Source organism: Panthera leo, chromosome A3 (genome assembly GCF_018350215.1).
Source record: "Panthera leo isolate Ple1 chromosome A3, P.leo_Ple1_pat1.1, whole genome shotgun sequence".
In the NCBI taxonomy this organism is placed as follows: domain Eukaryota; kingdom Metazoa; phylum Chordata; class Mammalia; order Carnivora; family Felidae; genus Panthera; species Panthera leo.
Window position 1 is genome coordinate 99,651,637 of NC_056681.1, and position 14,270 is coordinate 99,665,906.

Sequence of the window (14,270 nt, forward strand, 5' to 3'; positions counted from 1 at the left end):
TTACTTAATTTTATTTTTTTAAAGCTTATTTGGTCTAATGATAAGTATTTTTCAGTACGTAATGTTTTCCTGAGCTTCTCTGAATGCCGTTTCAATGTAGTTTTGTATCACTGCACAGAAACCAAAATAAATTTCAAATATTAAAGCTATAAAAACATTAAATTTATTAAAATGGCAATCAAATTGATAGAAATAAGGCCTAATACAAGTGAAAGGTCATTAAAAAAAAAAAACTTCATCCTTTGTTCACCTTTCCATCCAGTACCCCCCGTATGTACCAATAAATGGGAACACCATCCCTGACCTTTGTACACTCGTTACGTAGCTTTCCACATTCTGATCCTGACTGATTTCCAGCCCCACTCCTCCTCGCCAGGCAGCCCATGTTCTAGGTCTAGGAGGCGGCTGGGTTATTTGTCTTACAATCAGTTACCTCTGTGGTTGTCATCTGCTGTAACCTTGGCCTGGGACGTTCTTTCAGTCTGCTTCAACCCCCATGAACTCATCTTTCCAGTCCAGTGTCGTAACTGCTAACATCACCCTTTGCTGTGGATTTTTGGAAGATAAACTTTTGAGGCTCAGGTACTGAGCTCCATGAGGGTATCTTGGTGCTGACCCAGTGGAGACCCAATGTTACTGTGAAAATAAGGAAGACAAACCTAGGGCCTGGCTGCATGTGAATTGGACATTTCAATATATACTTCGCTAACGTCTTTACCCCCAACTCCCACAACCACATTGAGACTACCCTAGGTGTTTCCCCACCCTCTGAAAGACCCACTGGAACCAACAAAAACGGGCTCTCTGGGGGCCTCTGAACCCACGGAACTACAACCAAAACCATGCCCAGGTTTTGACAAAAACCTCTCTAGGCACCCTTTTCCAACAGCAGTATGGAACTCCTTCGGTGCAGCAAGGAGAATGAAGGAAGAGAAGCCTCAGGACATCTGGCCCAATCTGCTTCAGCTGACCAAGACTATGGAGGGTTCTGTCCACCTGACCAAAAGAATACTCAGTTGGACTCTTCTGGGTTGGGAGGCGATGGGAGCGCAGTGTGCAAAGCACTGCTTGACCAAACAGGCTGCCCAAGTCACTGGGCCACCCTGGGCCTTTTACCAGGGATAGCAGTGTTAGCTCTGAGCAATCACCTGCCCAGCTGGAAGAGGTGCAGCTTGAGAACTGTGATTGAAGAACTGTGACCTGTGTGTCAGACCTCTTCAGAAATCAAAAACAGGTTAGAGTGCCTTCTGTGAGGAAAGAACGAGTACAGGAAGACATTATGGCTAAGTCCAGGGCTGTGCCATAGCACCAGCCAAATTCCTCAGACTCCACTCTGGACTAATTCTTCTGAGCCTGGATCCTTGAGTTGAGATTCTTAAGGTCTAGGTACAAGTTCCGCTTCAGGATGGTGCTGCTGCACAGTAGGGCCCCTTGCAAGGCCCCCACCAAGCCACAGGTGAAGACATCCTGGCCTAGGAGACAAGAGCACAGGCCCATGAGCATCTTCCCCAAGCGGGGGGACAGGGAGCAAAGGCTCTCATGTTCATCCCTCCAAGCTAGGCCACCCACAGATGGCTTTACATCAGGACCAGGGTCCATAGCCTGCTGGGGTAGCCCATCCCCATGTGGAAGGCTGCAGGGGACAGTAGGATCTGCAGACAGAACAGAGTACTTTGGGTGACCGGGAGGCCCGGGGTTGTAGGCCCTAGAGAAATGGGGCAGTGTACCTGTCAAGTAGAGGTTGGGAATGGGGCTTTGGGCCCTCATGGAGGTCATCACATGAGGATGTAGGCGGTCCAGGTCATGGCTGGCCCCATAGCAGGCACCCCAGGGAGCAGCCAGATAGAACTGGTAGGTCAGCGGGGACCCTCCAACCACACTCTCCACCTGAGGAGACAAAAGGCAGCAGAGTGGGAGTGGGGCCTTGTGAGATCCTCGTTTCCTCCCTTTTCTGTCCTCCTCAACTGAACTGTATGCCTGCATGGGTTCCCTGCCCTTCCCTGGAGCTTAGTTATTTCAGGGCTTTATTTCCCTCCCCAAAAGAAAGAGCAGAAATGGCACCGAGAGGTTTGTTGTCACTACCACATGGTCTGCCCGCCTACCTTCCCCTCCAGCTGTGGGAACAGCCTCATCACAACCGACAGAGAGGCTTCAACAAAGGAGTTTTTGAGTGTCTCATAGTCGCTGTTACGCTTTCCCTCTGCCTTCTCCTGCCACTCTTCAAACCACTCATAGCAGGTGGGCACCAGTACGATCATCGTGGACCGGTCTGGGGACACAGCTGGGGTTACTAATGCCAGGCCCCTTCCCTGCTCCGGCCCCCGTGCCGCCCCCGACCGAAAGGCCCACCTGGAAACCGGTCCTCCCAAGTGGGATCCTTGGCTGAGGAGGAGGTAATGAAGAGGATGGGCAAGTGCTCTGCAGCCTTTTCCCTGGGCATCGAGACGTAGTGCTCCATCCTGAGGGCGAGGGCTGTGGCTGCCGATGTCAGGCCTTGGCTCCTCACTGCCACTGCCCCAAGGACAGGCCAGCCCCCGGGACCCCCCACAGGGATGAAGCTGAGGCCCACTCCATAACTGCTGCGGATTCTCCAGCATCAGGGGAGGAGGCAAGAGCCCCGTGGGCTGTGGGCCCCAGCTGACACCCTCCCCCCCCCCCCCCCACATGCACACACACGCCTTACGCCTTGTCGAAGTCTGTGTCAAAATACACAAAGTAGTTGGTGGACCGCAGCCCCAGGTCCTCCTTGGTGCCTCGTAGGCCGATGAAAACACAGAAGGCGCTCAAGCCAGGCCGCACCATCTCCAGCTGCTGCCTCACACCTGCCAAAGTGGAGGTGAGGGCCGTGTGAACACAGCCGGCAGGGGGAGCCACTCCCTGCCCCAGAAGAACTTGCTTGCTTTATCCACAGCCTCACCCTCGGTGACCAGCCTAGCATCTGGCCATCTTCACAACTCTTTTTTTTTTTTTTTTAACATTTATTTATTTTTGAGACAGAGAGAGACAGAGCATGAACAGGGGAGGGTCAGAGAGAGGGAGACACAGAATCGGAAGCAGGCTTCAGGCTCTGAGCTGTCAGCACAGAGCCCGATGCGGGGCTCGAACCCGTGGACCGTGAGATCATGACCTGAGCCGAAGTCGGCCGCTCAACTGACTGAGCCACCCAGGCGCCCCCATCTTCACAACTCTTATTTTAACACTAAAATAACAGTGTTGACAGGGGCCTGCTCTTCTCTGTCTTCTGCCTGGTAAGAACACACCCCCGGGCTCCCACTCCTCTGCCCACCCCCCACTTCTGCTCTAAGCCCCTTTGAAGGCCCAGGAGGCCCAGCTTCTCTAAGCTGGCTCAGTGCCTGCAATCTTCCCTATTGGCTTTAAGTTATGAGCAGATTACTGGGCTCCACACTATACAGACCATACATACGAACAGTAGTTTGTTATAAGCCTTGATTTCCATATTACATTGAATACAAGCCATCTAGGGGCACCTGGGTGACTCAGCTGGTTAAGCATCTGACTTCGGCTCAGGTCATGATCTCACGGTTTGTGAGTTTGAGCCCCGTGTCGGGCACTGTGCTGACAGCTCAGAGCCTGGAGCCTGCTTTGGATTCTGTGTCTCCCTCTCTCTCTGCCCCTCTCCTGCGCGTGCGCTCTCTCTCTCTCTCTCTCTCTCTCTCTCTCTCTCTCTCTCTCTCCCTCCCTTAAAATAAGCATTAAAAAAAAGAAAATGTAGGGACGCCTGGTTAGCTCAGTTGAGTGTCTGACTTCGGCTCAGGTCATGATCTCACAGTTCGTGGGTTCAAGCCCCACGTCAGGTTCTGTGCTGACAGCTCAAGCCTGGAGACTGCTTTGGATTCTGTGTCTCCTTCTCTCTGCCCCTCCCCTGCTCACACTCTGTCTCCCTCTGTCTCTGAAAAATAAAATAAATGTTAAAAACAATTTTTAAAAATACCACCCCTCCTGAAATAGGTGTTCAAATAGTAACTATAAAGGAACAACCAGATTCACCATTAAAACAACAACAACAAAATGAAGATTTCAAAATTAAAAAAGCATTAAAAAACATACAAGCCATCTAATGAGCAAATATACATAATTCCTAATGTGCTAAACAGGCTGAACAAGACTTCAAAATGGTAAGCAACGCAGATGAACAAATGCCAACACTGTTCCTGCCAGCTGGCATTTTAGGTTCAGGTAGGGGAGGAGGGAAGAGCACTGTAGAAGCAGGCAAGAGCCTCTGTGAGAGCCATCTGATGTCCCCTGGAGCTAAGCAGCTGGGCTCCCCCACCTCTCAACAAATGACCTCAGACCAGCCTTCTGGAAATGGCTCCCACAAAGTCTTACCTTTGTTCCCATTCCCAGGACCACCACCTGCCTGAGGGGTAACTGGGCCACTGGCTACTGTGCTTAATTTGTTAAACAAGCACTTGTTGAGGACCTAAAATGTGCTGAATCCTCTGCTAGGCTTTGGGGACACTACAAGGAATCAGATATGATGCCTGTCTCCTGGAAAAGAGGCTTTCCTGAAAGAAGTTGGCTTTCCTAATAGAGGCTACAAAGAGCTGAGTGCTATGTGTAGGGTGACCATAGGATTTATCATCCAAAACAGGCTTTTGAGAGTGAAAGGAGGCGGGATAGCAATTCCAGTAGGACCACAAGTAAGAGAATGACAGACCACTAGGCCATGGGGGTGCAATCAGGACAGAAGGGGAATGTGGGTTTCCACCGCCACAGGGAGGGATGGCGGGCTGCCCTGGGGCCGTAGGAGCACCTTCTCACCCGGGTTCCAGCATCTGGGGCTAATCTCACTGCTGGCTCCCCCTCTCCAGGTGGGATGGGGGTGATCATGGAGAAAACAGGGGGCCCAGGAGTGAAACCATCTAGGTCTCCAGAGGCCCTTAAGAACAGTAACTACCCCACCTAGCCCTTCCTTTTCCTTTTTCTCCCAACTAGAAGGATGGGGTCCAGGAACCACATACCTGGCAGAAAAATAGAACCTTGGGTCCCAAATAAGGCACACAATTATATCCAGGCTTTTTTCTCCATGCCAGCCTCAGCTTCCCTTACTGATACTGTCTGACGAGTCTTCCCCACTCAAACAACTTCCTCTCCAAACCATCTCCAGGAACCTCCTGAAGGCCCAGCAGTGGACTTAAGAAAAGTGCTCCTATTCACAGAGGCTCCCTCTGCCTGACCACCCCACCTCCACACGACTCCAGCCAGCACTGCCTGCCCCAAAGGCCACCAGACATCTGGTTCTCAACTCTGAGAGGTAGATAGACCCATGAGAACCCCCACCCCCAAAGCAGGTGGAAACAAAGGAGTCCCAGCACCTGGGGGTCTCCTGAGTTAAGCACCTTGGCTGCCACTGCCTGAAACGCTCTCAAACGGGGATTCATCTGAGACAACATCCAACTGCTCCTCCTAAGGGGGCAAATGGTTTTTCAGCCAGTTGGGGCTTGTGCCATTAGATTAGATACATAAAAGCAGTAAACACTGTAACTAGCTAAGGGAGGGCAAGCTAAACTTGTAACTCCTGACAAGGCGCCCTGGGGAGGAGGCAAGCAGGGGGAGGGGCACTGGGACCCATCAGAGCCAGGGTTCAGGGGTCCTGGGAGGCAGGGAGGCAGGAAGTGCCAAACGCAAAGTCTGCCAGCTGCCCTGCCACCGGCCAGTCTGCCACACCCCACGCAGCGTGAGGGAGGACAGGCCTTCTCTGGCAACAGACGCCAGTTGAGGCCCAGCTGAGTGAAGCTCCACATTTCTCAGTCCGGACGGGGCCAAGGACCCAGGCTTTCAAGTCAGAACCACCAGTGTTCTCATCTCAGCTTTGCTGCTTTCACCCGGGTGGCCTTGGGAAGTCACTTCACCCATATGGGTCTCACTTCTCCTCCGGCCCCATAAACATTAGGATGATGACATCTGTCTCCCAGGTGGCAGTGAGGATCACGTGCCACGACAAAGGTAAAGCCTCTCACACAGACTTACCGAGAAAGGGCTCACCCACAGATATGCCTACTGCCCCTCACCCCCCCAAAACCAGGCTTTTATTATGTTTGGACACAGCCTATCAGAAGAGAAGGCTGCATTGAGGGTTATTTCTGTCCGGGCCCCAGATTTCAAGCATAAGCCCAGAGCTCAAGGGACAGAAGAAAGCCAGAAGGGTACTCCCGCAGCTTCAGCCCCAGCAAGTAGCTGGTTCTTGAAAGAGGCAAAAAAAAAAAAAAAAAAAAAAAAAAAAATAGAACCTTGGGTCCCAAATAAAGCACACAACAATTATAGCAAGACTTTCTTCTCCATGCCGGCCTTAGCTTCCTTTACTGATGTCAGACCAGGCTTTCCCACTCAAAGTAAGTGAAGAATTCAGGGGAAAAAGTAGGATTCATACCACAAACCCAAGAAGCGTTCCTTTAGGACGCTACCCACCATCATGAACTATTAGCTCTAAGATCTGGGGAAGCTGAAAACAGGCAACAGACTTGAAAGAGAAGAGGGCAAAGCGGGTGAGGTTATAGGGGATAAGGGGTAAACAGGCCAAGGACGGAATGAGAGATAAGGACCAAGGGGTCTGTGGGGGTGATTCAATACAAAGAAAGCTGCTTCCCAACCCCTAAACACAGAGGTCTTGCTGGGAACAGATGCTAAAGATGGTGTGCTCTTGCTCGCCTGTTCTGCTTAAGGATGGTCACAGGGCAGTCAAGAGGAGCAAGAACACCAGCCTGGCTGGGCAGGCTAGCCCCAGAGGGGGCCCTGCTAGGAGCTTCGCAGAGCAAAGTAGCCCAGTCTTTTACCTGGCAGACAGCGGGCATTCTCTGGCAGTAGGTACTTGTAGGTATTGAAGAGTCCTGCGTTGGAGATCACGATGGGGCAATAGATGTTCACCAGCTCCTGACCCTTCTTCACAGTGACACCTGCAGGCACAAGAGCTTGGCTGAGGTTCTTTGCACTCCAGACTTTACACAGATCTCTCCCAGCCTACACTTTATCTTCTTAGACCTGGGCATCCAGCCCAGCTATGGTCAGGCAGGCAGGCTCCAGGCAAAACTGCAAAGCAAGTGAAACATCCTCAAGCATTCTCCGCCTAACCCCACGGTCGCTTGTGCACTTACCTTCCCTGGCTCTCTCCCCACACCATGTGGGCACCCTTTTCTGTAGCCAAACCTCCACACTAACCGTGACAAAGTTCATGGGCTGAAGCCCTTCCACTGGAATCCCAGGCCCGTCTTCACTGCTGCCAGACTTCTATTTCCAAAATACTCTGAGACCCTCCAATGACACCACAACCTCTGTAAGATAAACTCCAAAGTCTTGTACCAGCCTTCCAAGATCTGGTCCCTTCTGTGTCTCCAGCCTTGTCTCTGGCCACACGCACTAAACTATTAGGTGGCACCATATCAAACAGCTGATATTCAACCACTTTGACCTATAAAAACAGTAGCATCTTTGGGTTCAACCTACTTCCAGACGCCTAAAAATAGTCAGCTCTTTCATGCATCCGTGCCTTCGCACATTCTGTTCCCCCTGCCTGGAACATCCCAAAAGCTCGGGCTAGCTTCTTCTCACCCTTTATGACCTGCCTCAAGCACCTCTGCGCTCCTTCCTCCATCCTTAGTCTGTACCTCTGTATGACACTTTACATCTCAATGATCTTCCCTATGATTAGAAACTTCTTGAATTGCAGATTTTCTTTATAGCCATCTCATCTTTTTATCTCCATCTTTTATCACCTAGCACCTGAAAAATACGAATAATATTCTGAACTGAATTTAATTGAACTGATAAACCCACCTTGCTTCAAGGACCTCTTCTGGCTGGAAGAGGAACTTGCTTGTGGACATCAGAGAAAAATCTCACACAACCAACCACCTCTCCGGTCTCACCCAGCAACTTCCTAGTCTCTTCTACAAATGTATTCTCAGAGATCGCTGATGACCTTTTCTCCCTTGATTTTTTTGTGCAGTGGGCCATCCACACACCTCCTCCTTGAAAGACTCCTCTGGTGAATTCACTGTCACACCAGCCCTCTTCTTTCAGGTCTCTCTCTGTCTCCTTCCCTGATGTTTCTTTAAGCACCCCCTAATCATGGATGGCCTGTTCTGTTTACCAGAGTCCTTCCCTGCACACGCCCTCTCCTCATAGAATTCATCCACGGTGGAATTCTGATGCTCTGGGCAGGTGGCAGTAAAGACCCAAGCCAGGATAACGAGATTCTAGGCTCCACTCTGCCATTTACAGGTTGAGGACAGAGCATCTCGCTGGCCTCCACAATGCCCTTTCAAGTGCCCAGGTTATTTATTCATCCCACCAATCACTAAACAAACATGTATGGAGCCTCTATTATGTGGTAAGATCTACAGGCATAAAGACACAGCCCCCAGGGCACCCGGATGGCTCAGTCAGTTAAGCATCTGGCTCTTGACTTTGGCTCAGGTCATGATCTCACAGTTTGTGGGTTCGAGCTCCACGTCAGGCTGTATGCTGGTGGTGCACAGCCTGCTTGGGTTCTCTTCCTCTCCGTCTCTCTCTGCCCCTCCCCTATTGGTGTGCGCTCTCTCTCTCTCTCTCTCTCAAAATAAATAAACTTAAAAAAAAAAAGGCACAGCCCCTACATTCAAGGGGATCTTGGATTACTGGATCCCTATTTTTACCTATGGAATAAATGATCAAATACTGGTCTTTGGGGACCATGCAATCCTTTATCCTTCCTGCGTCCTTTCTAATCGCTTTCCCTGAGCCCCTGCTCTGGGCAATTTTAGCCCTGAACTCCCCGTGAGGAGGTCGGTTTTTCTATACCTTGTGCTTGTTTCTCTCTGCACCCCACTTCTCTCCCACCCCAGGAGCCATGAAGCACGATGCGGGGCTCTCACCACAGGCTTTCCCAGTGGAGTCCAGCAACACACTCTGCACAGTAGCGCTGGTCAGGACAGCGCCCCCGGCCCGCTGAATCACAGGGATGGTGTGGAAAGCGATCTCACTGGTACCCCCTCGGGGATAAAAGGCCCCTTCCATGTAGTGGTTCGTCACCAGAGCGTGCATGGAGAAGGCACTGTGCCTGGGGGTCACACCTACAGAAGGAAGGAAGGGGCGATGAGGCAAGAGCAGGTGGCAGCAGCATTTAAAGAGGAAGACAGATTCCTGTCAAAAAGCACGCAAGCCTCCGTCTGCCCACCCCAGGATCCAAATGATCCCCAGGGCTAAGGGCAGCCAGAGGGCCTATCTATTGCCATCCAAACACAGGGTACCTTATAGATCCGGGGGCCAGTGGGAATGTCCTCCCTCAGAGTGACATGCTGCTGAGACGAGGGAGGACACGGTTGGCTGAAAAGGAAAAGCATCCAGGGCATGGCGCAGGGAATGTGTGCCAGGGAGTCCAGCAGGTAGGTGGACAGACTTCTCACCCAAGAGCTCCAGAGGGCCTTGGGTTTATCCTGCTCCACTTCAGTCAGTCAGGCAGGTTCAGGAAGAAAGACTGAGAGCCAAGAGGGCAACACCTCCTCCTCCAGGAGCCGCCCAGGACTCCAGGCCAGTACCCACCGTAAGTGGGGAAGATGTAGCTGAGCACCGCCCGGAGCTCCGGGGAGGCCGGCAGCTGCCGCAGGACCTCATCCAGGCTCTGGGTGGAAGCACGAAGAAAGGCAGAGAAATGGGTGAGCGGCCCCCACTTGCTGAGCAGCTGAGCTATGCGCAATGGGAGGGTCTTCAACAAGATGGCCAGGACGACTCCGTGGGACACCGCCTGAGGAAAAAAATAAGCAGCGAGGAGCCACTGTAACGGAATCACCATTCCAATAGCCTGCGCACCAGCCCAGCACCGGGGCCCAGCAACATTTAGCCCTGGCCGAACTTGGATTTTTAAAAATCTGTACTCTGTGAATTTTTCCCATTCCACATTCAGATGAGTCCTTTTCTGCATTTCGGTTTCCTGCCCAAATTCCTTTCGAAAAATCCCATCTGGTCTCAGATGAAGTAAAAACAGGTGTGATCTGACCACACAGAAGCCAGCTTAGTCCAAAAGGAGAACACGGTTCCTGTCCTCCCCCCAACCCCTCCTGCCAGAGGCCAAAGTGAGAGTGGCTGCTGTCAAGTCCAGCCTCCAGAGAAAGGGCCCAGCTGGGCAGAGGCCAACTAGGGTAGGGCTAAGTTCAGGGCAGACTTGACCGGTCCTCCCTTTCTGCCTCGCCCACCGGTCACTGCACTAATGAAGGTCAGCCTTGTCGGGAATAAACGGGGGGTGGGGGTGGGGGGTCCTCAGCACATCCATGTTACCTTAACCAGCTTTATATATTTGTCAATGGCAGCTTCCTCCTGGGGAAACTTCTCCTTGAGGCCCTGAATGTAAGCTTTCTTCCCACTGTACATGGGGAACTCTTTTCGGCCGTTGGGTCCTTCTAGTACCATGATGTCAAACGGAGAAGACAAGGCGACCCATTCCAGCTGCCCCTCAGTGATCTGGTCCAGGATAAGACGGCTACTCTTGCCCTCTTGCATGAGCCCGACATAATGGATTCCTGTTGGGAGACGGAAGAACAAGGTGTCATAGGGATAAGGGAGCCGATCCCTGGAACGGTAGATAAAAGAAGCGAAAGGAAAGAGGTAGTCCTGCATGGCTGAGTCCGTGCCCGGAGAGTGCTACCCACAACTTTCTGTGGGGAGGTGCTGCAGCAGAAACCACCAGATCTCCACCCAGTTCAGCTCCCTGCGATGATGGCTGTCAGACAAAGAAAGTGGTGCCCAGAGAGAAGCTGGGGCCTCCAGAACAACAGAAACGTCCAGTGTCATCCCACAGTGGCTGCTCCAAGCCTCCTAAAGATACAGCCATGTTCCCAACCCCTTCCCACACAAGCCTTACCTGTGTCAAATTCCAGGCCATTCTTTCCAAAAGTATGACAACAGCCTCCTGCCTTGGTATGTTGTTCCAGTACCAGAACTCGCTTGCCAGCTTTGGCTAGAATCGCAGCTGCAGCCAGGCCCCCAAAGCCACTGCCGATCACCACTGCATCCAGCTTCTTTGGCACTCGGCTGACTGAGAAAGCTGCAGCAGAGGGAAGAGTTGGAGGGTGAGCTTCTCAGGCAGGGGCAGCAAAAGAGCAAAGACACGGAAACCAAGGAAGGCTCTGCTAGCTTATACAATGCAAGAAAACTCCAGTGCAGTTTGGCATGGAGCAACCGACTAAAATATCTCAAACATTGCACCTGGGAAATACTCAGGACCAGCCAGGCAGATTAAAGACAGTGATTTGGTTTTACTGGAGCCGATTTAACTAAAACCAGTATGTACCTGGGGATTTTACCTACTTTAAAGAAAGCAAACAAATCACAAACAGAAATAGAAAGCTGACAATAATAATACAGGCTGAGAAACTTAAGTGCAGATAGAGAGCTAGGGAAGAAAGAAACAAGGAAACGGGGGACACAGGAGAGTGCTGTGGGCAGACTGTGGCTCTTGGAATTGTCCATTCACAAGTCGGTTATCTTTGAAAAATACAGGGTCTGTAGGCACCAGTGGAACAGCCTGGTCCTATGATGGTTCTTCAAGATCCTGAAGCAGAGGCTTGAGCAGGACAGAGCTGAGAAATCATTGCACCACCCTTTCATATCAGAGAAGTCTGGAGGCAGAACTAAGGGATCAGCACCTAAGCAAGATAAAAGGACAGCACATGGTGCCACGTGGGCACTTCAACACATGATCTGTTCTTTAAAGATCATTCTTGAAGAACTGAGATTTGGAATTTTTCCAAGCTGCAAGAGAACTTGGGAAACTTTTAACTTTTCAAACATTTTTAGAAAAACGTCTAGGGCGCCTGGGTAGCTCAGTCGGTTAAGTGTCGACTTCAGCTCAGGTCATGATCTCGCAGTCCCTGAGTTCGAGCCCCGAGTCGGGCTCTGTGCTGACAGCTCAGAGCCTGGAGCCTGCTTCGGATTCTGTGTCTCCCTCTCTCTCTGCCCCTCTCCTGCTCACACTCTGTCTCTCTCTCTCTCAAAAATAAACATTAAAAAAAGAAAAACGTCTAGTGAAAAACACATTTTATATCACAATTCAGAATACAAATAAGTATATAATCTAAATAACGGGAGTTGAAGTTTCACAATAACTGAAATAGAAGTATTACAGAACTATGTATGATGACTCTGATATTTTCTGTTCTACTACATTTTGAAATACAACCTACTAAATCCAGTTCATGATCCACTAATAGATCACACAACCTGGCTGGAAAAAGTTACATCAGTCATCTCATTTTTATTTTTTTTTAAATTTTTTTTAATGTTTATTCATTTTTTGATAGAGAGAGTGCGGGTGGGAGAGGGGCAGAGAGAGAGGGAGACACAGAATCTGAAGCAGGCTCCAGGCTCTGAACTGACAGCACAGAGCCCGACGTGGGGCTTGAACTCATGGACCGTGAGATCATGACCTGAGCTGAAGTCAGACGCTCAACCAGCTGAGCCATCCAGGTGCCCCAGTCATCTCACTTCTAGACCAACCCGAGAGAAGTGGAGTAATTTGCTAATAATGGCTATGCAGTAAATTAATGACAGAATCCAAGCTAAAACCCTCATCTCAGAAGTTCAGACTAACAGTCTTTCCACTTAAAACAGTATTGTCTCGGCCCGTGTCACAAGATGTGTCACACAGAATTCTAAAATTTACAAGTGGGAGGGACCTTGGAGATCAAAGAGGAGATCTAACTTTTTTTTCTTAAAGCAGCACAACCCTTTCTTTAAACCTTATGAGGAACCCCAAAGTATGTTCTAAAGATGATAGTGGAGATACTCTGGTTGACCAAAGAGCAGCTCTCAGCCTGAGGCACCCTGTTGAGCCTCTCCCAAAGTTTTAGAACCAACCATAAGAGTTGGGACGAGGCATAGCCACTCAAATCACTTGATGGGCGAAATACAATTTCCCACATGGGTTGGAAGAGATGTGCAGCTCCTCCATGCCCTTGAACCATGGGGGAGAGTAAGGGGAAAAGTTAAGGTCTTATAACCAAGTGGGGGAAAGGTCTCTTCTTGTCTATCCTGCGGGTGGTGGACCTGTTCCTGGCTATGCCATTGGTGAGGGAGCATGAGGCAGGCTGAGGGGCAAAACACAATCTAGTACCCCCCCACACACACACCCAACTCCAGGTGGGATCTGTGTGATAATCCTTGGACACTCCTGGCTACCCAAGAACAAAGGAAAAGGGTTTAAGTGCTTGCCATGTTGATGTGGGAAACTAAGGCAAATGAAAAATTAAATTCCCTTACTGCCTACAGCCCATTGACGAGTCCTTGAAACTGGTAGAGTGACCTCCTTGTCGGAGCTTAGCTGTTTCAATGATCGCACTTTGCTAGGGGCAAAAGAGAACCTGAGCTTAGCATTGTCACAACCTTGAGGACCCATCTTGTAAGTCTACTTCCTTTATCTCAATTACCCCAAAATATATGTTGGCAATCATACTCCAAGCGTATGGCCTCCCAATATACATCTATGTACAGATGTAATAGAACCTCTCATGACTGAGGTTCTGTTAAACGGTAATTGGTGTTTCCCTAGCAACAGCTCGCCCCTCAAGGTCCTAGAAACCTTGCTTCCAAAATACCTTAGCGACTTACTCTATCCCTGACCCCCTCCCAACCTGAGGGTATATAATGAGTTAACTGTCACAACCTCAGTGCAGCTCTTCCTGCCCATGGGTCCCGTCCCTGTGCTTTAATAAAATCACCTTTTGGCACCAAGAATTTTTTCTTGGCCCCAGGCTCAGGACCACCCCACCATCACCCCCAAAACTTCATCGCCATGACCTCAGCAAGCGGAGGACAGGACCCCCGCCCGTGGGGCCACTATGGCCTGGGGGCCTGCTTGGGCAAAGTCTGTCACCGGTAGGAGACACGAAAGCGGGGCGCCTCCACTTTCAAGGAAGCCCTCCCAGCACTTTACATATGGGGAAACTGAGGCCCAGGTGGGCAGCGGATCGCCGTGTTGGAATCGGAACGCAAACCTGAGAGGCCGCCCAAGTACAGCCTTGGAGCCCTTTTCGCTGACCTTGCTTGAGAACCTTTTTCCTGGCCTCTTTGTCGGTCACCAGCGGCGCGGAGGGCCGCCTGACGTCCTCGGAGAAGGGGTTCGGGGAGCTGCCTGCGAACGGCCGCAGGTGCCCTTTGCAGAGGACCGCCAACAGCGGCACAACCAGCAGCAGCAGCAGCAGCAGCGAAAGCCACATAGCGCCGGCGGGGCCCAAGGACGGGGTCCGCAGCCACGACCCCCAGCCTGTACTGCTGCGCCTCCG

At 51.0% G+C, this 14,270-nt stretch overlaps 1 protein-coding gene across 3 annotated transcripts; it reads right to left on the reverse strand.

Moving 5' to 3' along the window:
• Positions 1-140: 140 nt before the first annotated feature.
• On the reverse strand, positions 141-14,207 carry RETSAT (retinol saturase). Of its 3 annotated transcripts, none has more exons than XM_042932855.1 (11): positions 14,027-14,207; positions 10,853-11,035; positions 10,270-10,511; positions 9,538-9,739; positions 8,871-9,068; positions 6,795-6,914; positions 2,684-2,822; positions 2,350-2,459; positions 2,103-2,269; positions 1,728-1,887; positions 141-996 (listed from the first exon to the last, which is right to left on the reverse strand). In XM_042932855.1, the coding sequence occupies exons 1-11, from the start codon at positions 14,202-14,204 to the stop codon at positions 977-979; spliced, it is 1,719 nt and encodes a 572-aa protein (XP_042788789.1). In that variant the 5' UTR covers positions 14,205-14,207; the 3' UTR covers positions 141-976. The 3 variants fall into 3 exon arrangements, with proteins under 3 accessions (XP_042788789.1, XP_042788788.1, XP_042788787.1); XM_042932854.1 differs by having other exon boundaries at positions 141-1,472; XM_042932853.1 differs by having other exon boundaries at positions 141-1,887.
• Between the last annotated feature and the right edge of the window lie 63 nt (positions 14,208-14,270).